This window comes from Humulus lupulus, chromosome 4, assembly GCF_963169125.1.
Source record: "Humulus lupulus chromosome 4, drHumLupu1.1, whole genome shotgun sequence".
Taxonomy (NCBI): Eukaryota; Viridiplantae; Streptophyta; class Magnoliopsida; order Rosales; family Cannabaceae; genus Humulus; species Humulus lupulus.
Genome location: NC_084796.1, coordinates 111,575,226 through 111,597,804, shown reverse-complemented (window position 1 = coordinate 111,597,804; position 22,579 = coordinate 111,575,226). Strand labels below are relative to the sequence as shown.

At 36.7% G+C, this 22,579-nt stretch overlaps 1 protein-coding gene across 1 annotated transcript; it reads left to right on the top strand.

The window, feature by feature from the left end:
- The first annotated feature begins 3,761 nt into the window (after positions 1-3,761).
- Positions 3,762-5,425, top strand: LOC133829118 (conserved oligomeric Golgi complex subunit 7-like). The gene is made up of 6 exons (XM_062259032.1): positions 3,762-3,949; positions 4,037-4,156; positions 4,261-4,362; positions 4,490-4,767; positions 4,873-5,018; positions 5,167-5,425. Exons 1-6 carry the CDS (start codon positions 3,854-3,856, stop codon positions 5,367-5,369), a joined length of 945 nt encoding a protein of 314 aa, XP_062115016.1. The 5' UTR covers positions 3,762-3,853; the 3' UTR covers positions 5,370-5,425.
- The last annotated feature ends 17,154 nt before the right edge of the window (positions 5,426-22,579 follow it).

The window sequence follows — 22,579 nt, the reverse complement described above, 5'->3', positions numbered from 1 at the left end:
CCCGATGTGCTTTGATGCCCAAGTGCCGAGTTGTTTAGGCATGAACCTGACATTCGTATCAGGCAAGTAGTGGTGGTACGAATTACTATAGAGAGTGGAGACACTACCTGTATACCTCTGATAATGTTCCAGAGCCGACACCACACCCTTCAGCACCACTACGATATGTGTCACTACCCTGACAGTGTACATGTGTAATATCCTGTCCCTGTGACCACTATGTACCAGGAGCCATCAGAGCTCCGCTATAGATAAATCCTTACCTCTCAAACAAAAGGGTTGGAAAATTGATTGTATACCAAGGATAATAAGAAATATACAAGCTCTTGCTCCATTGATGCTATGCATTTTTTCTTCTTCAAGTTCTTTCTAAGTTCCTTCTAAGTTATTTTCTCACTAAGCATTGAGTTTTCTAACCTAAAATCGTAGATGAGCTTTTACCATAAAAAATCTTCAACAAGAAATCTTGACTTGTATGAAAATTCAAGGCTTGTGAATCCCAATCTTATTCCATTGTAGTAGCTTCAAGCAATCTCAAGGAGCAAGCTAGGAATAGAGATTTTTGGACAACAAATCTTTGTGTGTGAAGCCTTTGTTACATTTTGTGAGTTACATAAAATCATAGACTTGTGAGTTTATGTATCAAGGTTCTTCAACCCAAAGGTCAATTCTACCACTTGTTTTACTTATGTTATGTTCTTTGTATTATTCTTCCATTAGAGTAGAGATTATCATTGTTTAATTCTTTCACTTGTAATATACAAAGCTTGGTTTATAGCCTCAATCCCAAAAAAAAAACATATCTAACTCCAAACCTATGTTTTGTATCAAAGATTGTCTATCTCTAAAGAAGAAAGGTCCTCCATCTCAGCCCTCAAGTTCATGTCTCAAGATCTAGGAAGACTAGATTGATTCGATGGCTCAAACTTTGTTCGTTGGCAAGACAAGATCAAGTTTCTTCTCAGAAAATTTAAGTTTGACTAGATCCTTAACAAAGTTTTGAAGACTTTGAATGCTCCAAAGGATGTTAATACTCAATAAATGATCAAGGAAAAGAAGAAAACAGATGAAGATGAGCTAATATGTAGAGGCAACATTCTCAACGCTCTATCGGATATTATCTATGATCTCTACACAAATACTACTTCGAATTTCGAATTTCTTAATCCACTCTTGGTGAGAAATCGCGTCAACAGATTAGTGCTTTCATTGAGAGTTTATTAAGCTTAATCCCCCATGCTAGTTTCACCCAACATTCACCATGGTGGTCACCCGGTCTATGTGTGACAACAAGATGGAACAACTTGATGATTAGGAGGTGCACCGTGCGGCTGTCCCCACTGGAGAATGCTCAATTGCTCAACGTCATTCTGGAAAGCAACATGTGGACCAAGACGACACTGGGAGCTCAGCATCACGCCTACCAAATCCCCATTTGGGATATCAGGCAGCCATCGAGATGGAAAATGCCCAGTTAAGGAGCCATCTCGCTCAGGATAACAAGCAGATTGAGGAGATCTAGGCTTGATTACCCCCCTCCTTCAACTGATGTTAACATCGGAAAGAGGCAAAGTGGGACCCATAGATTTCACAGGAATAATCGACCCAATCTTAGTTGCTTTGTCAGAACTACAACTTCGAGCTCCATTCCTTCAGAGCGTATTTAGCGAAATACTCAACCTGATAATACTCATAGGTATCATTGACCTCATGTCAGTCGGTTTGTTCGGACTGCGACCCTGGGCTCCGTGCCTTCTGAACAGATCCCTTGGAATGCTCAGCATGATCCAACAAGGCAAGTTGGGACCAATTCGAGGAGGCGAAATACCCCATAAAATCAATCCGTGCCACGGTCAGTGCCTCGGACACGGAGAAATATGGTCCTCCCTCTAACCCAGAAGTTGGAGTATATCATGGACGAGTTAATCTAGTTCGCCCTGCTGGAACAAGGATGTCTTCACCAATAAGACATCCACCATCACCAGTTCGACATCCAACCACTACAACAATTTTGACTATATGTTACATTAAAATATAACATAAATGAAGAAGCGTTATTAATGTGTAAGTGAAAAAAAAAGGACAATTAATTATTTTTTAACAAGTCGTGTATGTGTTAGGCGCCAAATGAAAAAGAAATAAGACGCCATGTAAAACTTTTGGTCTAATCCCTCATCTGCTCTCATTGAATCCCTAAACCCTAAACTACCCAAACCAGCTCCCTAAATCAGTGTCGCCTCCTCTTCCTCTCTCTCTCACTTAGTTTCCTCAGCCCTCTCTCTCTCATGCGAGTCGCTGAAACGCACCATGACTGTGCCAGCTTCCCCGTCATTCTTTCTCTCTGATATCTCTCCCGCTGGACCTCTGTTTTTCTGTGAGGTATTTTGTTTTTGTTTTTTTAGCATTTAGATTTCAATTAATATCATATAATCAATGTATATATATATTCAATTTATTTGAGTCGAATGCCATTTCAATAGACACCAATTTCTCAGCCTAGAGAGAGAGAGAGAGAGCGAGAGAGGGAGTCGCACACAGATATGGCGGGTCAGATTGTTAAAGCGAGGAGGGATGGAGGCATGCATGACGTGCCCTCTTTGTAATAAGCTCTTGAGCGAAGCTACTACCATCTCTCTCTGCCTCCACACGAGTATGTTCCTTCTCTCGACTCTTTCTCTCGTCAATTCTTCTTTTCTCTCAAGTTTTTCGATGATTTTTGTGATCTGGGTTTGCTTTGTTTTTGCGTTTTGTGTGTCTGCGTTTTGCGTTTTGTGTGATTTTTGCGTTTTACGTTTCGATCCCAAGAAATGGGTGAACTCGGCGTGTCAGTTTCGGCACCTGGAGGACTCAGTCGATAACCATCTCGTCGATCTGGAGATGAGGCTCCAAATCGTATCTGAAGAGATCTCTGCCTCGCTAGAGGAGCAGAGCTTCGCTGCCCTACTTCGCGTGCCACGGGCCACCCGCGATGTGATCTGACTCCACGACGATGCGGTCTCACTAGGCTCCGCCGTCGCCGGAATCCTTCAGAAGCTTAAGAAGGTACCTACATGTTATGTTTGTTTCTGCTATGTTTCTTCTTTTTGCCGCAATTCGAATTTGGTTTTTTAACTTTATTTTTGGGTTCAATTCACTAGAAGACGTGAAGTATGAAAAATTTGGACAATATTAGGATGGCGGTGTCAGATTTACTGCATTTTATAAGTTAAGAAAGTATAATCTTTTAGTTATGCTATCCCTTAATGCCAAATTTGAAGCTTAATATATTTCTCAATTGCTCAATTGAGTTTTTTCAATTTGCCTAAGTGAACGAGGGAAATTTGAGGAAGATTTTCTAATGCAAATTTTTCAATATTAGTTTTTCTTTTTTGGATATTTGAGAACTACGATTGTGTAGTTTGTGCTACCTTTTGAGCTCAATCTCTTGGCAATGAGTTAATAGATTTTTGGAATAAATTACAAGAAGGCAGGGCACCCTTTTGGTTAAAACGTCTCGTTTTTGCTTTTTCTGGTTAAAAATAAATGTAGATATTATGAATAGATTATTGCTAATGTGAACAATGGAATTATGTTGAGTTATATGCATGGATATACGCACACATAACTGAAATAGTTGCCTAAATATATAGATTCTGCTTTGCAATATGTTGTAGAGCATTACTATAAATTATAGTAGCAAGTTCACATTGATATACCCACGTTTCAGTACATTTACTAATGTAATTGGTTTATATAATTTACATGGGTAGACAGCTGTTGCCGGCTTAGCTTTGTTTATATGGTTTGAGATTTTAGCTTCTCACTTGATACATATGTATAACAATACTCTTCTCTTCAAACAATTGGTTTTAATATGCAGGCTGAAGGATCATCAGCTGAATCTATAGCTGCTCTGGCCAAAGTTGATACTGTTAAGCAGAGAATGGAAGCTGCTTATGAGACATTGCAGGTGGGTATTTGATCATAGAAGTTATAATCAGTGCAGTATTGGAAAATGTTGATGTTGCATTTGATTTACTCATTGATGGATCAACAGGATGCTGCTGGGTTAACTCAATTAAGTTCAACTGTGGAAGATGTTTTTGCCAGTGGTGATCTTCCAAGGGCTGCAGAAACCTTAGCCAACATGAGGCATTGCTTGTCTGCTGTTGGGGAGGTAATATTTTTCTATAAAATGTTTTAACATTATACTCTACATTTGATTTTATAATTTTTGATGATTTTAACTTGATATTTTATTTTTTGTTTTGCTCATTTTAGGTTGCTGAATTTGCTAATGTGAGAAAGCAACTCGAGGTCCTAGAGGATAGGCTAGATGCAATGGTGCAGCCACGTTTAACAGATGCATTATCCAGCCGAAAGGTCACCAAATTTCTTACAGCACTTGTTTTTCCTATGGCTTACTTTCTGTTCAATTTATCTCCTATTAATTCCTTTTAGTACATACCATACGCAACTTGAATAACTTACATCTATTATCATCCTGCAGATAGACATTGCTCAAAATTTGCGGGGTATTCTCATTCGAATTGGAAGATTCAAATCACTGGAGCTACATTACACAAAAGTTCACCTAAAGCCCATAAAACAGCTCTGGGAAGATTTCGATTCAAAACAACGTGCTATTAAGCTTGCAAATGAGAAGACTGAATCTGAAAGGCTGTCAAGCCATGAGTTTCAATCAAGCTCTTCGACAATTTCATTCACAAGTTGGTTGCCAAGCTTCTATGATGAGTTGATTCTTTATCTTGAGAAAGAGTGGAAGTGGTAAATTCTTCTGACTATATATTTTTTTAAGCACCGAGGAACATCTTGTTGATACAAAGAAGCTATCACTGAATTTAAGCACTGAGCTTAAACTGTCATCTGCAGGTGTATGGTTGCTTTTCCTGAGGATTATAAAACTCTTGTACCAAAGCTACTGATCGAGACAATGGCAACTATTGGAGCAAGCTTTATTTCACGTATCAACCTTTCAATTGGAGAAGTTGTTCCTGAAACAAGAGCTTTGGGAAAAGGTTTGTACGGACTTGTTTTTATGGTGCTTTTAAATTTTGTAGGCATTTAATATTATATGATATCTTTCAATTGGACAAGCTTTAAGTCATGCAATTTTATTTTTGGCAATTTATAAATTATCCTATCAATGTGTTTCTTTTTATTCAGGTTTATTAGATATTATGTCTGGTGACATGCCAATGGGAATTAAGATTCAGAGGAAACATTTGGAGGCATTGATTGAGTTACACAACGTGACACAGACTTTTGCTAGAAATATTCAACATTCCTTTTCAGATTCTGATCTTCGAGTTCTAATGGATACACTGAAGGCAGTGTACTCTCCCTTTGAATCATTTAAACAAAGGTAAGCAATCATAAACTTTTTTGCACTTCCACATTCTTCTAAAATATCTAGGTTTTTTTTTTAAAAAAAATTTTTCTGTTATTTTTTCTTCGTCATATACTAGATTCTGTAAATGCTATGTTCATTTTTTGATTAATGATTGAATATGTATATAAGGAATGGTCAGAGACTGATAAACCTTATTCTCTTTTGCAGAATTTGAACCACAAAAATATTGTGAAATATCTTGGATCCTTAAAGACTAAGAGTCACCTCCACATAATTCTTGAGTAAGTGGATGTAAAACTTGTGTATAATATTTAATTGTGTGACTTTTATTTTGGAAAGTCCTATTATTTACTCCGGTTAAAATTTGTAGATATGTGGAAATTGGTTTCTGTTTGGCTCATGAATCAATACCAGAGATAGGATTTATTATTTTTGCCTTCTGACTTGTTTCAGATACTTAATCAGTAGTAAGCCAGTCATATTACTGTGTTTGGAAGCACTGAATTATACATAAAACTTTTCTTTCTGCACATAAATGGATAAAACAAAATAAAAATATCGTTTGCAATTTATTACTTGAAATAGAATGCAAATTGAACTTTTATTTAAAAAGAAAAAAAATTAATATATATATTTTTGAAAGTTAGATCTTAATATATTGAGTGCATATCTATGCATGGTAGCTCTTGGGCCTTTTCTCAAGTCTCTTGAATCTGCCAAATTAATTTTGAGGAGATTGATTTTAGCTCTAGTGGGTCAATGATCAAAATGAATCAAAGTTAGGCCCCAAAGGCATAGTACTAATTACTTATATAATTTTTTTTTATGTAATTAGTGGAACAAACTCTCAATCATGTAAAAGGAATTTCAGGATAAAAAAATGAATTAATCAACTTCTGTTCGTTGAAAGTGGTAACTTTAAAATGATCATTTTGCTAATATATACCAATAGAGAACAGTCATGATTGAGACTGAATCTAGCGTAACTAATATAATAAACATTAGCTAAACAATGTTCATTACTAATTAAACTTAGAAGTTAGAATGGTTATCTTTTGATGTGAAAGATTGAGTTGTATATAATTCATTTAATATCCTATTATGTATATCTTTTAATTCCTTTCCTGAATTTAAAGGCTAATTCATTTAATATCCTATTATGTATATTAGTTGTATTACGAGTAGGATGTTCCAAAAAACTTATATGTTGATTTGATTGCTAATTTTCAGGATTCTTTCTGATATGCGGACCCTTTCAGCAGATTGGATGGCAAACACAAGCAAGTCTGAATCTGAGATGCATTCTCTGCAGCATGGAGGGGAAGAAAGCAAAGGAAATGTATTTTTCCCTAGGCCTGTTGCACCAACTGCTTCTCAGGATTCTTTTCTCTCACTTTTAATTAATGTTTCTATTTTTGTGTGTTTTAATTCTTTGATGTTAGCTCAGTTTCTATTATCAAAATAATTGTAAAAACTTATGTTTGAGATGAATTGGACTAAAGGAAACACTTTATGATGAATTGGTTCAAATTTTTTCACTTAACTATTAGGGCAATATCTTTGTACACCTTCTTCTGTTTGTATTATTCTTGTCAGTAATAATACAAGTTGTAGTCCTTTGTTTCTAAAAAAACTACTAGGGCAATATGATGTCCGTGTTCGCATATGTTTACATGTTCGTGTTCAAATTTTTGAGATCTGCCCCAGGCCATAACATCTCATTACATCCAGATTCTTTGGTCATTTGTAGAAACCATGAATTTTAGCCACTTGATTTTAATTGAGTAAATTTGAGAACTATGAGAAACTTGGTTGGAGGTATACAACCAGTACTTTTTTGAAATCTTGTACATAATCCTCCTCTCTTTCTGTAGGTATGTTGTTGGACAGTACCCGAGGTTTCTAAGAGCTCACTGGAAGTTCCTAAAAACTGTTGTGAACAAATTGTTTGAGTTCATGCATGAGACACATCCTGGTGTTCAGGTTTTTGTTCTGTTGTTGTTTTCTTGTCTCATTAACAGTTGCAAAACATTTTCTTGAACTCTTATTTATTATAGTGTCACTAAGTGTTTTTATTTGTTATAGCTAGCTTATTAAGTATATTATAAGTGTGATCTGAAGCTCTACTCTCTTAAAGTTAAACTATGATTATTTGCATATCAGTTTTTGCAATTGTATTTCATTTGCATATTTTAGGTTCTTGATCACAGAAGTGAAAATAAATGAAATTAGATTTAAATTTTGCATGTTTTGTAAATTTGTTCTTCTATTTTATTACTTATTTTTTTTCCTGAAATACTATGTTTTGCACAGTACCTTTATGTATTTTTTTGTAATGATGAAATGGAGATCATTGGCACTTGTCTAATTGAGGATACAACCAAATTGGATTGTGAGAATTTGGCCATTTGATAATTGAAAATTCGCTTCCATATGCAGCAATTTATTCATTCATTTAAGGTTGAATATATAAGAGTTTTCTCCTAATTAATTGCTTATAAAGATATATTCTGATAGCATACTATCAGCATTATTACAAATGAGAAAATTAATAACTGATCACAGCTGTAAAATATGGCTGTAATATCACCTAGAATCAATGATAATTTCAACATTAAGTAATAGCAAAGTTTTATGCAAAATGTATTGTGTAGAAATATTCTTGTCCTCTCTATTTTACATTTCTGAATTGCATTTCAAAAGTTCTCTACATTTATTTTTCCTTCTTTGCATAATGGTTCTTAGATGGTTTTAAATTTTTTCCTTTTCAAGGTTGGCGCTAATCATTTTTTAGGGGGGGCATGATTTCTATTATTCCTCTTTAATGGGGAATGTCTATGCTGCCTAATTAAATGATTATTTATTTATTTTTAAATTTTAATTAGTCTATTTCATGGTTTTGCTTCTTAGTTGTTTTGAGGGCACATTGGTTTTTAAAGTCAGTCAATTCGGTGCCGGCTACTTTATTGACTGCAATCAACACCCAAAATGCAAGTAAGTTTGGAGCATTTTATACTGCCTGATAATATGTTGTCTTTGGCTCCTTTGTGTGCATAGGTTTCGGGGGACAACTTACTGTATTCAGCTAACTGTTCTGTATGCCATTAGTTGCTTGCTTTATGCTTGTGGTATGTATTCTCCAGTCACACGAAGAAGTTAGTTATTTAAATAAACCTTTGGACTGGATTTCAGTAGAAATGACTGGATAGGAATATTTTTAGTCTTATACAGTGTCTGGTGCACTTTGATAAATTTTAGTATATAGATTAGTATGTTTTCTTTAAAAAATTAGTAATAGTTATGAAGTTAATTTGAAACTTACAAGTTGTCAAAATCATATCGTCAAAAGAAGAATAAAATGATAAAACAAACAATAGGATGAAAGGAAGATTACATAACGAGTAAAGCTGGTTAAGGAAGGAAACACTAAAACATTGTTAAATCCACTTCACTAAGAAACAAAAGAATTACAAGAGTTTATATATAGCTTCAGCCGCTTAGCTGAGTCCTACAAAGTAGGAATTCATAAAAAGAGGTAGAACTAAACAACCTGATCCTTAAACTAAAATTGGATAAGCTCTTAATCAAAATCATATTTAGGCTTCTTTGTTTGATGCTTTTGATAATTAATATGGTTTTTTTAAGAGTTACTATAAGCACTTATCAATGTTTTGGTAAAAGATGAAAGTATCTTTAGAATGGGTCCATTATTAAGAGTTGATCATTTATGCGCTAATTTCATCTAATATAAATATTCAAATGATTGCTTTTTGACACAGTGGTAATATAATATTTTGTATTGATTGCTTCAATGCTTTTAGCCAGGTCTTAATGAGAAATTAAAATGCATAAAGCTTGGCATTTTTTTAAGGTGCAACCTGTTGGCATAATCCTTTTTGTTGCTATCATGACTACACAAGGCATGATTCTATAGCTTGATTTCTTATAAGTTTTCACCATGTCATTTTAGCTTGTGATGAGTATTTCCATCTGTTATGGTGTATTCAATATTTCATCTGTTTTCTGTTAATTTTGTTTGCTTGTAGGGTCTACTTTTGTTTACAAAAAGTAACTTTTTTTCTTTGGTTGTCTTTCCAAATATAAATTCCCATTAGGACATTGCATATTATATAAAGGCAGATGCATAGAACTTTTAAAGAGCAGTTACTATGAATTAAGTGTGGTGCGATTATTATTTGGTTGTTATGCTAGTCACTTGTCCCTCCTTAGTGACTCTCATTGTCTATTTTGCCATTTCTGTCCTATTTTTTCTTAAGTTTACTTAGTTCTGTTTCTGCTTTGATGTTGTTCTATTTTGATGTATTTATTTCATGTATATGTATTATATATATACAAGGATATATGTACATCTGTTTGTGTCTCCAGATTTAGTTCTTTCCCTCTCACCCACGATCTCATTCTCTCTCTTTCTTTCTCTGTTGTTGCAGATGTTAGCATGGAGGTGGGACTGTGGGGATGGTGTTGTAACAGCGGGGACTTCAATGCGACTAGGGTACCGTTGCATTGAATAGTATTTTTATTTTTTTCTATGAAGTTTCAGGAAAGATAAATACAACATTTAAATTTGTGATTAACTTATTTAGTTCTAGTTGGCCAAATTCTTAGACAATTCGCAGTTAATGTAATAGGGTGTTCATGTAAGATGTTAATGATTTTGGGTATTATGGTCTTGCAGCTAAGCTTCTATGGAGGGGTGCTGAGTGTTGGAATGAGTATTTAAAGCTTTTGGGCGTTGCTGAAGCAGTAGAAGCATCAATGGTTTCTGACCAGTTAAGCTCTGGAATTTCATATTTTGATACTCACTTTCAAGGCCTCATAGTTCAGAAAAGGTCTCTTTCTCTCTCTCTCTATATATTTATATAACTGCAGTTGTCTCAACTTATTTCTATATTCTATTCCATATTTGTCATTTGTGAAATGTTTTGTTTTAACTAGTGTGAAGTATATGGTTGTTAGGTATGCATTTAACTGGCCTTGATTGTTTTCCTTTACTTATATTCCATTTATCAATTCAAGTTTTGCATCCCTATTCTGTCATCAAAAGCTTTATTCAGCTGTTGTGTATTCATGACAGACTTCTATGATATTTCTATGGTATGTGATATCGCATTGATTGTTAGAGATCTCGCAAGTTTCTATTAATACTTTGTATTTTCTTGATTTATCTCTTAGTGATGATGACGACTCTGAGAATGAGTCGGCACTTGAAATTCAGCCATACTTGATGAAAGAAAAATGTAAGACTGCAATTCCTTTGTTAATAATGTTGTATTGGCTTTTTTGGCTTCCCTCATTGAAGTGCTCATGCTTTTGATATTTTTTTTCCCTGGAATTTTAATGATTTCTCATCTCCTTCTTCCTTTTTATTGTTTAAGTCAGATTTGACAACAATAGGCCTTTTGTGGACTACAACTGGCTTTATTGCAAAGAGGATTACACATGGACCTGTGGAAGAAAGGGAAACAGGTATATGACAAGTGCACAACAAATGGACTCACAACAAAGACAAGTGCACAAAGGATGATGAATTGAAGGATGGAGCAAGTTTCATGCATGGTTTACTTTTGTGTATCTTGTAATTTTTTGTTTTTCATTTTTGAAGTAAAAAATGTTCAACATTATAAAACTTTATTATGTTATGCTTTCAAACTTAAGTTAGAACTAAGATCTCATGAAATAGACACATTCAGAGTTTGAATTAGTTATTGTTTAATGTAATACTTATGGTTTATCAATCTATTGAGAATTATATTTTATGATTAATTTTGATTTTTTTTATCAAAATACAATAATGAAAATCTTTTAATTAAAAAAACAACTTATAAGTACCATTATCACAATAAAAAACCTTAATATGTTATGATTTAGAAACATATTATAAGCGTAAAAAATCGTTATGGTTTATATAATATAACAAACTAAAAATGTTATCAAAATAATCAAATGTAACAGTTGAAAAGTGTTATGAAAAAAGTACAAGATTAAACTTTAAATTTATAACCAAAAACTCTATCTACATGTTATTATTTCAATATTATAGCACCTAAAAATGTGTTATTGAATAGTTTAAGATAACACCGAACATAACATTCAAAAATTATTATAGAAAATACTGGACTTTTAATAACAGGGGCTATGTTAGCATTTTCAGAAGTGCTATCAATAGTCCCGGTTAGCAGTTTTTAAGAGTTATGAATATTGTTTTTTCTTGTAGTGAACGCCACCTCGCCCACAGAGGAATGCTTCAGCTCGAGGGAATGGTAATAGAAACCCTCCACCCTCAGAGGAAATCTATATCCCATGACATTGCGTTAATAATCCAGGCCCTCGATTCCAGCCATGAGCTGTAAGTTTTGTTAATTTAAGTTACTGGACAGAGAGCCAGCACGGAGGCAGACATGAGAGTGACTTGAGGAGTCACTTGAGCTTCGCACACAGTCTTTGTTTCGACCCACATCCAGACATGCGTGATCATTTAAATTCACAAAGAGGATATCCAGTTCACCATGATGATTTAAGTTATACTTAACTTGAGGGAGACCCGTCTATTGAACGCGACAATGGGAATGTCCCACCTAACTGAGCTCAGGCTTGGAGGGGGTCGATAATCAGCTCCCAAATAACCTAGATGCCAGGGATCCAACCCTCGAGTGACGAGCTTTAATGTGATTTCGATGAGTAGCTCGAGCGTTTTGCTCCTAACATTGCGGCAGCACCGTATCCTCACTTGAGAACTCCCAAGTTAAGCGTGCTTGACCTGGAGTAGTCTCATGATGGGTGACCTCCTAGGAAGTTTTCCCAAGAAGCGTGCGAGTGAGGAAAAAACACACTGGAAAGACTCGTGTTGGTTTTTAGGCCTATTCATCAGTCCAGGAAGCTTCCATAGTGACGTGGGGCGTTACAAGAATCTCCCGCATGTACTTTGGGCCTATAGGACCTCACATAACACATCCATGGGGCACACTCCCTTTTCTTTAACCTTTGGAAGTAAGGCTATGCTCCCAATTGAAGAGATAGTGATGACACATAGACAAGAAACCTCCGTTCAAGATTGAAACCACGAATTTCTCAACGCATATCTGGATCTGATCGAGGAAAAGCGGGAAGAGTCACAATTATAGCTCGCCTATTATCAGCAGAGAATCACTCGTTACATTAGCTCGAAGGTAAGAGAAAGCATACTTGGACTGTTATATTATTTCATATAATATAATATTAGATTAAATAATGTGACAAAATGTGATTTGTCACACAAATGTGATTAGTCACACAAATGTGATTTGTCACACCTTGTAACATATTATTGAGAGTCACAAAATTGGACACATGTGTGTGCCCAAATGTGACATATTTTGGAGTTACAAAATCAGTTACAAATTTGTAACAACCAAATATTACCCAATAATGTGTATATTATATGTTACACATTTGAGATTGGATTTCATAAAGCCATTATGAAATATGGCTGTTGGATATATGATTTTAACCCCAATAATGTGTTTTGGGAGTTACAAAATCATTTGGGAGGGTTTGGAACTGTTTGGAAAAACAGCACATTTTCATGTTTTGGCCCATTGCTTGTTGCTCTACTCTGTACAAATGCACGGCTAAGTTGATTTGTAAGAGGCTAGAGGTAGTTCTCCCTGATATTGTTCAGACTAACCAAGGGGCGTTTGTCAAAGGTCGCACCATTGCCCATAATATTATGATTTTTCAAGACCTTATAAAAAACTATGGGAGGGCGTCTACTTCTTCAAGATGTGCGTTTAAAATTGATCTTAGTAAGGCCTATGACACGGTTGATTGGGATTTTCTTGAGGATTTTTTAAATGCTCTTAGCTTTCCCAAGAAATTCATAGGTTGGGTTATGACTTGTGTTAGAAGCACTTCTTATTCTCTTGTGCTTAATGGTAGAATCCAAGGCAAGTTTTTAGGGAAGAAAGGGTTGAGACAAGGCGACCCCATGTCTCCTTTATTGTTTGTTCTTATCATGGAGTACTTAACAAGAAGTTTCCAATTTGCAGCTCTTAATTCCCCTTTTAGATATCATCCTATGTGCAAAAGTCTGAAGCTAATTAACTTGTGTTTTGCGGATGATCTTCTTGTTTTTTGTAAAGGTTCTCTTCAGGCTGTTCAAAGTGTCAAGGTAGTTCTTGATGATTTCGCCGCTGTTTCAGGGCTTTCTATTAATTCAGGGAAGTCTCAGATATTCTTTGGTGGTGTCCCGAATACGGAAAGGTCCAAAATTGCTCAGGATATTAATCTCTCTGAAGGATCCTTTCCCCTTAAGTATCTTGGGGTCCCCATGAAACCTACCAAGTGGAAACATTCTGACTGTGAGGTGATTTTTCAGAAGTATAGGCTGAAAATTCAGAATTGGGTGAGCAGACATCTCTCCTTCGCTAGTAGGATTCAGCTTATCAACTCAGTTCTTCTTGGGCTTAGAAATTATTGGATGTCCATCTTTGTCTTACCTCAGAGCATTATCAAGGAAATTGAGAAGTTATGTCGAGGCTTTCTTTGGGGATCTTCGGGACAGAGGAGCAAGCTGCACATCCCTTCATGGCACAAGATTTGTCTCCCTAAAGCCTATGGGGGGCTGGGTTTCAGAGATGGTGCAATATGGAATCGTTCAGTTCTAGCTAAATATATTTGGGATATTTCAGCTAAACCTGATTTGCTTTGGGTCAAATGGATTAACTCCATTTATTTGAAAGGAGCTAACGTTTGGAGTTATGAATTGAGAGGCGATTGTAGCTGGTATTGGAGAAAGCTCTGTCGAATCAAGAATTTCTTTGGCTCTGCTGCTATTATTTCAGCTGGTATTCAAGGAAAATTTTGGTCTGGCAAGCTTTATAACAGTCAACTGGCTCAGGAACATGTGGATTACCATCGGTCTGTTTGGAGTAAGCAAATCCTCCCTAAACATAGGTTCATGTTGTGGCAAGTAATTAACTCCCACCTTCTAACCAGAGACAACCTCACCAAGAAGAACATACATATAGTCTCAAGCTTGTGCCCGGTCTGTGAGAATTGTCTTGAGACTCACTCTCACCTGTTTTTTGACTGTGCTCTGTCTTCCCAGTTGATTAAGTGCATTTTCAAATGGCTGGGGTTTCAGGCGTGGCCTTTGGAGTTCCAGCACTGGCTGGTTTGGCTGACTAAAGCCAGGAATGGTACAAAGACTGACATTGTGAACATGATTTTTGCTGCAGTTGTCTACAATATTTGGAAGAATAGAAATAGGTGTATATATGACAATTACTCTTCATCTATTTTGAGTTTAGTTCAGGATATTAAATTCACTACTAAGGTTAGGCTTTACAAAGTGTATAGACACAATATTTCGGTTCATGATCAGCTTTTCATTGAGCATATTCTTTGTAATTAGCTACTGATTTCTTTGTTTTGGCTGGTTCCTCTTTTTGAGGTAAATCTGGGCTGTTTGGTTGTATTTGTTCTTTGTTCAATGATGTCTTCTATTCTTCTTGACCAAAAAAAAAATGGGCTGTGGCCGCGGCCACTGAATGATGGTGTCCATGGCCTAGGGGACAGAGAGCAGTGGTTGCGGCCACTGATGTCCCTGGCCGCGGCCACAGGTGCATTTCATGCCAAATTTTCAGTTTTTTCCTACTGTGTTGAACGGTTCTAAAAACCCAAATAACTCCCAAATCTCAATTTTAATTCCATATTAATCCAATTAAACATTGGTAACAACCATGGGGGTTGGTGGAATTTGAAATCCAAAGGGTATCTCAAACTCTATAAATAGGAGCCTAATGCTCACTTGTATGATACACCATTTTTCATCCACAAAGCACTTGGCTGAAAAATTCACCTTGAGGCTTGATTATTCCAAAGAGCTATTTCCTTGAAAGATCCTTAGTGCTTAGAGAATAGGGGGAAATAAGCTTTTGGACAAAGGTTTTGAAACTTGTTCAAGTTGGTGATCCCCACTACTCTACACTTTGGTTGAGTGTGAGTTTGTGTTTTCCATTGATTTTTCATTCAGTTGTTCTTCTTGTGTTATTATTGTATTGAGTTTGTAATCCTCTTCTTCTATTTCTATTTACATATTTATTGGTATCTCTTGTTTTAGAGTTTTAGTTCTAATAATTCTCTTCTTTCTCTCTTCTCTACATTTACTTGTATTGTTGGTCATTGAGTTGTAAACCTATTTATCTATCATCTAGTCCATTGTATTCTTTGCATAGAGTTGTATTTTTGGTTTTTCCACTTTTCCATTGAGGCAATAAAATATATTCTCTAACAATCAAAAGCTTAATTTCTCTTTGTTTCAATGGAAGGGGAGACCATCAAGATCATGAACCAAGACCTAGTGAGGTTGGATAGGTTTGATGGATCCAATTTCACTAGGTGGCAAGACAAGGTGAAAGTCCTTTTGATAACAGTCAAGATAGCCTACATCCTTGAGTCATCCTTGGCACCTCTAGCCGAGCCATCCGACAAAGACACTCCCGAGGAGGTGGAGAAAAGAAGGAAGAGAGAAGAGGACAACTTTCTTTGTAGGGGTCATATCCTTAATGCCCTATTCGATAGGCTATATGACCTCTATACCAATACCAAATCTGGGAAGGAGATTTGGGATGCCTTGGAGAGTAAGTACAAGGCTGAGGAAGAAGGTACAAGAAAGTTGTTAATTTCTCAATATTTTGAATTTTCTTTCATTGATGGGAAAACTCTTTTACCTCAAATTCATGAGTTACAAGTGATTGTGAACAAGTTGAAAGTTCTCAAGATTGAGCTTTTCGAGGCCTTCCAAGTTGGTGCAATAGTGGCAAAATTACCACCAACTTGGAGGAGCTATAGGAAAAGAATCCTCCATAAGAATGAGGATTACACTTTGGAAGAGATCCAAAAACACATTAGAATTGAAGAGGAATCGAGAATAAGAGACAAGGGTGTGAATGAGTCTAAAGATGAGACTTCCAAGGCCAATGCCATTTCACACAAGAATCCAAAGCGCAACAACAACAACAAAAAGGGTAGTGGGAACCCTTTAGGTCCAAAGAAAGATCATGGACAATTCAAAGACATGAGAGGTCATTGTTTTGTTTGTGGAAAACCCGGGCACTATGCTAGAGTATGTAGGTACCGAAAGGACCCACATGAGAATTTGGTAAATGCTATAGAAAAGGAATAAGAGATCCTAGCATGATTACCATGTTTATGTGCCTTGTTGGGAAAATTGTTAATTTGTAATAAAGCTTGTACTCTTGAAAGCTATCAATAAAATTAAAGTATTATTCTATGATGATTCTTTATTTTTCTATGAGACATTTGTGTGAGACATTAACAAAGTTTCAAAATGAACTTGTTAAAATAATAGGTAAGTGTGTAGACCTATTATTTCATAATGCGATTATTTGTTTGAGAAATTCTCACATTACACTTGTGTTCACATTTTATTTTATGAAATATATAAAAGAAAGCAACCAAGTGAAAGTTACATTCAAATAAGTGTGCCTTGCTTTAGCAAGTAAATGAATCAAGATAAACATTGAGGTTTTTTATCTTGATCTATTGAGTGTTTATCATGAAGCTTAAGGACTCATGATGAACTTTGAGAATCATAGGTCTAGATTTCTCTTGGAGGATAAATGACTTATTAGAAATAAAGAGATTTCTATTTTAAAGTGGTATTTTACTATCACTATGTGAGAAATATGGGGGTGATGCTCCAAAGTTAATCAATTTATTTTGTTGTTAATCAATTGATTAATTTGGTCATCCTATCAAATAGGTGATTTGGAATTCCACATTCTAAATCACATTCGCTATATATAGAATGGATAAATCTAGACATGCTTGGTGTCTAAAGTTACTGTTTGTAATATTTTGATTCAAGAAGGAATCAACTTAAAACATAAAGGAGAATTTTAGAAACAAAGAGGTTTCTAGAATTAATATTCAAATGTTTATCTTGGATATTAAACTATAAAATAGTGGGGGTGTTGACTATGGTCAAAATCACTATTTTTAAGGGGTAACTATTTTAATCAAACTATGGCTAGCAACAATGTTTGAATAAAATAATGAGAGTGTCTAAGTATGCATACATGAGAAAAGAAATGATTCAAATGGAATCATTTTTACATTTCAAGGGGTGGGACTTAGACTCCCTAAAGAGATTCACGGTTGATGGTAACCTATCTTAATACTAGTAACCAAACTAGTATTAGGTTCAATAGGTAATAACAAGTCAATCAAGTGAATAGATAGTAGTACTCAAATTTTGTCCCATCTGAGATATGAGTACTAGTGTGTTACCAAAATGAGGGTTAAAACCGAAAGGTTTATTAATAGAACTCAGTCTTGAAAAGACAAGTATTTTAGGGTAACAAAATACTGTAAGAGTTCTACCTATATAGACCTAGGGGTGGTGCCGCCCCTCATGAGGATTGGGAGTCATTCTCAAGAAAAGTCTATGAATGGAATGTGCACATGGCCATTAACGGTGCAAAAGCGAGACATTGAGGTCTCAAGTGAACATAGCAAAGATGTGTGTGTTATCACTAGTTTGTTATCAAGGAATAGTGGTTCAATGCTTCGGCAACCAAAATTTCAACAAACTTTGTGATAATTACACTAAGGTAAAATTCAAGTCGAAAGACATTTTACTTTATGCACCAATGCAAAGGTTTCTATAGAGATTGATTATTTAATAAAGTGGGGGAATATTATATTTTAATATAATGTTTGATTGATTAAATAAGTGTTACAAAAAGTGGTTATTTAATCTAGTGGGGGAATGTTATATTATTTCATATAATATAATATTAGATTAAATAATGTGACAAAATGTGATTTGTCACACAAATGTGATTTGTCACACCTTGTAACATATTATTGAGAGTCACAAAATTGGACACATGTGTTCGCCCAAATGTGACATATTTTGGAGTTACAAAATCAGTTACAAATTTGTAACTCCCAAATATTACCCGATAATGTATATATTATATGTTACACATTTGAGATTGGATTTCATAAAGCCATTATGAAATATGGTTGTGGGAGAAATGATTTTGACCCCAATAATGTGTTTTGGGAGTTACAAAATCATTTGGGAGGGTTTGGAACTGTTTGGAAAAACAGCACATTTTCAAGTGCTGAAAATGGGTTGTGGCCGCGGCCACTGAATGATGGTGGCTGCGGCCTGGGGGACAGAGAGCAGTGGCCGCGGCCACTAATGTCCCTGGCCGCGGCCACAGGTGCATTTCAGGCCAAATTTTCAGTTTTTTCCAACTGTGTTGAACAGTTCTAAAAACCCAAATAACTCCCAAATCTGAATTTTAATTCCATATTAATCCAATTAAACATTGGTAACAGCCATGGGGGTTGGTGGAATTTGAAATCCAAAGGGTATCTCAAACTTTATAAATAGGAGCCTAATGCTCACTTGTATGACACACCATTTTTCATCCACAAAGCACTTGGCTGAAAAATTCACCTTGAGGCTTGATTATTCCAGAGAGTTATTTCCTTGAGAGATCCCTTAGTGCTTAGAGAATAGGGGGAAATAAGATTTTGGACAAAGGTTTTGAACCTTGTTCAAGTTGGTGATCCCCACTACTCTACACGTTGGTTGAGTGTGAGTTTGTGTTTTCCATTGATTTTTCATTCAGTTGTTCTTCTTGTATTATTATTGTATTGAGTTTTTAATCCTCTTCTTCTATTTCTATTTACATATTTATTGGAATCTCTTGTTTTAGAGTTTTAGTTCTAATAATTCTCTTCTTTCTCTCTTCTCTACATTTACTTGTATTGTTGGTCATTGAGTTGTAAACCTATTTATCTATCATCTAGTCCATTGTATTCTTTGCATAGAGTTGTATTTTTTGTTTTTCCACTTTTCCATTGAGGCAATAAAATATATTCTCCAGCATGGACTAGGTGATTTAGTGCCTCGAAGGGTTTTTTTGTCGAGTAAGGATCCTAAAGATGGTGTATTGGAATCGAATTGGGAAGGACCATACCAGATCGTGGAAATTTTACGTGGAGGAACCTTCAAACTAGCTCGGTTAAGTGGAGAGTTAGTACCACGAACCTGGAATGCTCTACATCTTAAAAACTACTATCAGTAATAGGATGACTTTGTTAATTTTTTATGTTTTCAATATTTTTCTGTGTAAGGCTTATTTATAAAAGTTAGTCTAATTAAATAACACGGGATCGCTACGTAATTTAATCGTAGAACCAATATTTTTATCTTATTCTCACAATGTATGATGTACTCATTTTGTAAAATAAATCTAGAATATCCATAAATTATTATCACTTGGAGGGGGGGGGGGGGCATATAACCCTTGAAGAGTCGTTAAAAGTATTTAGCTTGTTTGGATAAAATTCAAAAATCAAAATTTGGAAAATTGATCATTCAACAACTTTTTAAAGCTTGAATTTTAAAATAATCTCCAAATAGAACTAGGTTAGGAAAATTCAAAGAAACAAAGCCTAGAATTCAACTAGGGAATCCTGAATATAACCTGGTCCAAGGCCTTATTCCTAACAGGTATAACACTGTTGATGGTAAGAACTTGTCAACGATAAAAGGTTTGGAAACTCAGACTTTTATACTAAGGATAGCATAGAATCAGATGGAAATAACTTGAATCAACGAAAAAACCAGAGCTACAATGGAACAAAGATCATATATTTCTTAAACCTCTCCTCATACAATCAGTTTTCCAACCCCTTAACCTGACGGGTCGAGTAGGTCCCCCTGATACAAGTAGGTCCCAGGGGACGTGTACGTATGCAGGTAAAGGGTCAGGGTAGTGGCTCAGGACATAGTGGTGTCTACCCTAACAATGCCCAAGTAGTGGTGCAGGACATCGTACTGTGGACTCTGGAATATTGTCGGGGGTGCTCAGGTAGTGCCTCCACTATCCATACAGGTTCGTACCGCCACTACTCATCAGACGCAGATGATAGGGCCACGCCTCTGACCCCTTCATGATCGTACATCCTATATCAGTGCGCGTACCTGGTATCCTAGGATCACATTGCACTTCTCCTTAGTATTTCCAAGTGTTCCTCGTATGCATATTGAGGAGGCTCCAAACATGAGAAATAGCGAGGTTGCGCCCTCGCCTAGTGAGGGTGGCCAACGGTGCGAACGCATGCGCCGATGGGCACGGGACCTGTGAGAAGCGGCGGGGCTGCTCCCTCGCATAGCAAGGCTAGCCTAGGCTGATTACACGGCGGCTGGGTGCGATGCCTCGCATAGAGAGGGTGATGCCTAGGGGTACCCATGTCCGGGCACTTGGACGCGCGCGGGAGGCTTACCTTGACCCTCGCATAGCGAGCGGGATGTCTCGGGGTACCCATGGTTGAGTACTAAGGTGCGCGTGGGAGGCTTACCTTGACCCTCGGATAGCGAGGGTGATGCCTCGAGGTACCCATGTCCGGGTACTTGGGTGTGCGCGGGGGACTCGCCTTGACCATCACATAGCGAGGGTGACGCCTCGAGGTATCCATGTTCAGGTACTAGGGTGTATGTGGGAGGCTCACACGGTGCGTCACAAGGCAGCCTCGCATAGCGAGACATAGGGTAGCCTTGCATGGTGAGTCCCTCACATGACAGCCCTTGAAGACTTATGCTCGGATGCCTATGTCTATGTATCTCGACACTTTTGCTTATCACCCTGGTGTGGGCACATTGGACCTTGCAAAGCCTTCAAGAATTGACACCATTTCAAATATTTCTTAGGATATTACTCAAAATTTACAAACACTATTAGGCGAGCAAACTTCTGGATATAACCAGGTCCGAGGTCTGATTCCTAACAGGTTTAACACTTTTAGGTGATTAAATTCCTAGTTATAACCAGGTCTGAGACCTAATTCCCAACATGTATAGCGCTATTAGGAGGGTAAATTCCTGGTTATAACAATGATATCGACAAGAATTAATTGGTCGAGTGATTGGAAATCTATCTCGATATAAAGATAACCCCTATGATTTCGAGTGTGCAAGGAATTAAAATTCGTAAGCATAGCAAGATTATAGATTAAGGGGAACAAAAATAGATCATAATGTAATGAACATTTACTAATAGGTATATGAATATCACGAGGAAAATAACCTCGAACTAAGCCCGTAGGTGATTGTTTCAGCTTTTGAAAGCTGGATTATAAGTGATTTTTATTAAAAAAAAGAAATAAGATGAGGGTGCCCTAAACATCACTGAGCTCCAATAACTTGCCCTTGTGATGCAACCTCATCGTTGCCTCTTTTAGTGGCTCTAGAAGCCTCCACAATCTTGGAGGGCTTTGATGAGCGTCTACTTTAGAACTTGGAAAGATAATGCTCCCAAAGCTCAGCATCCAGAAATGAAAAACCACTTTCCTAGTTGTATGCCCAGCACCAATACAACATCTCCTCCAGGGCGTTCATTACCTCGGGAACATCCAACTGCTCAGCATCCTGCTTCGTCTTCTCAGCATCCAGCTTCGCCTGCTCAGCATCCTGCTTAATTATGTCCTTGACCTCAAATAATTTCTTTTTAAGCATGTCGACTTCCTCAAGTTTTTTGTTGAGGCTATCAACCTAAACCTGCAACTGGTCTCGGTGCTGGCTCGCATCAATGAACTATTCTTTGGCGATTCCTTCATTTCCTTGGGATGACGCCAGGGCGACCCTGACCTCGAATGACTTGATTGGGAGTTACAAATCTCTGGACTGCGTACCTGGGAGAAGAGTAGATGGGGCCTCGCCCTGAACAACTTTAGGAACTGGAGTAGGGTCGCGAGGATGAGGAGGAGAAGCTTTGTGAATTGTATCTGCAGTTACCTCGGCTGGCTGTTGTTTTTGCTACTGCTGCTTTTGAGTGGAGATGGCACCTTTATCCTTTGTCATGGGATTCAGTGACAACTTCATCTTTGGAGGTTCTTTTCATCGATATTCTCGCCTTCTTGATGATGGGTCCAGTCCCGACCCACCAGATTTGAAGGCGCCCTTTAGGTCCATATCTTCGCATGCAAAAGCACATGCAAAAATTTCAAATCCTAGAAATGATTTGTCAAGGTAATTGTAACGCCTTGGTTAGCCAAGAGAGTCACACTGTCTACTTTAAATAGTGCTTAACTCGCTAAACGATTCATTAGGCCATAAACGTGCATCTAAGTGTTAGTAATGGGTTAGGGTTAAAATCTCGGTAAAAAGGAGTGGATATATTT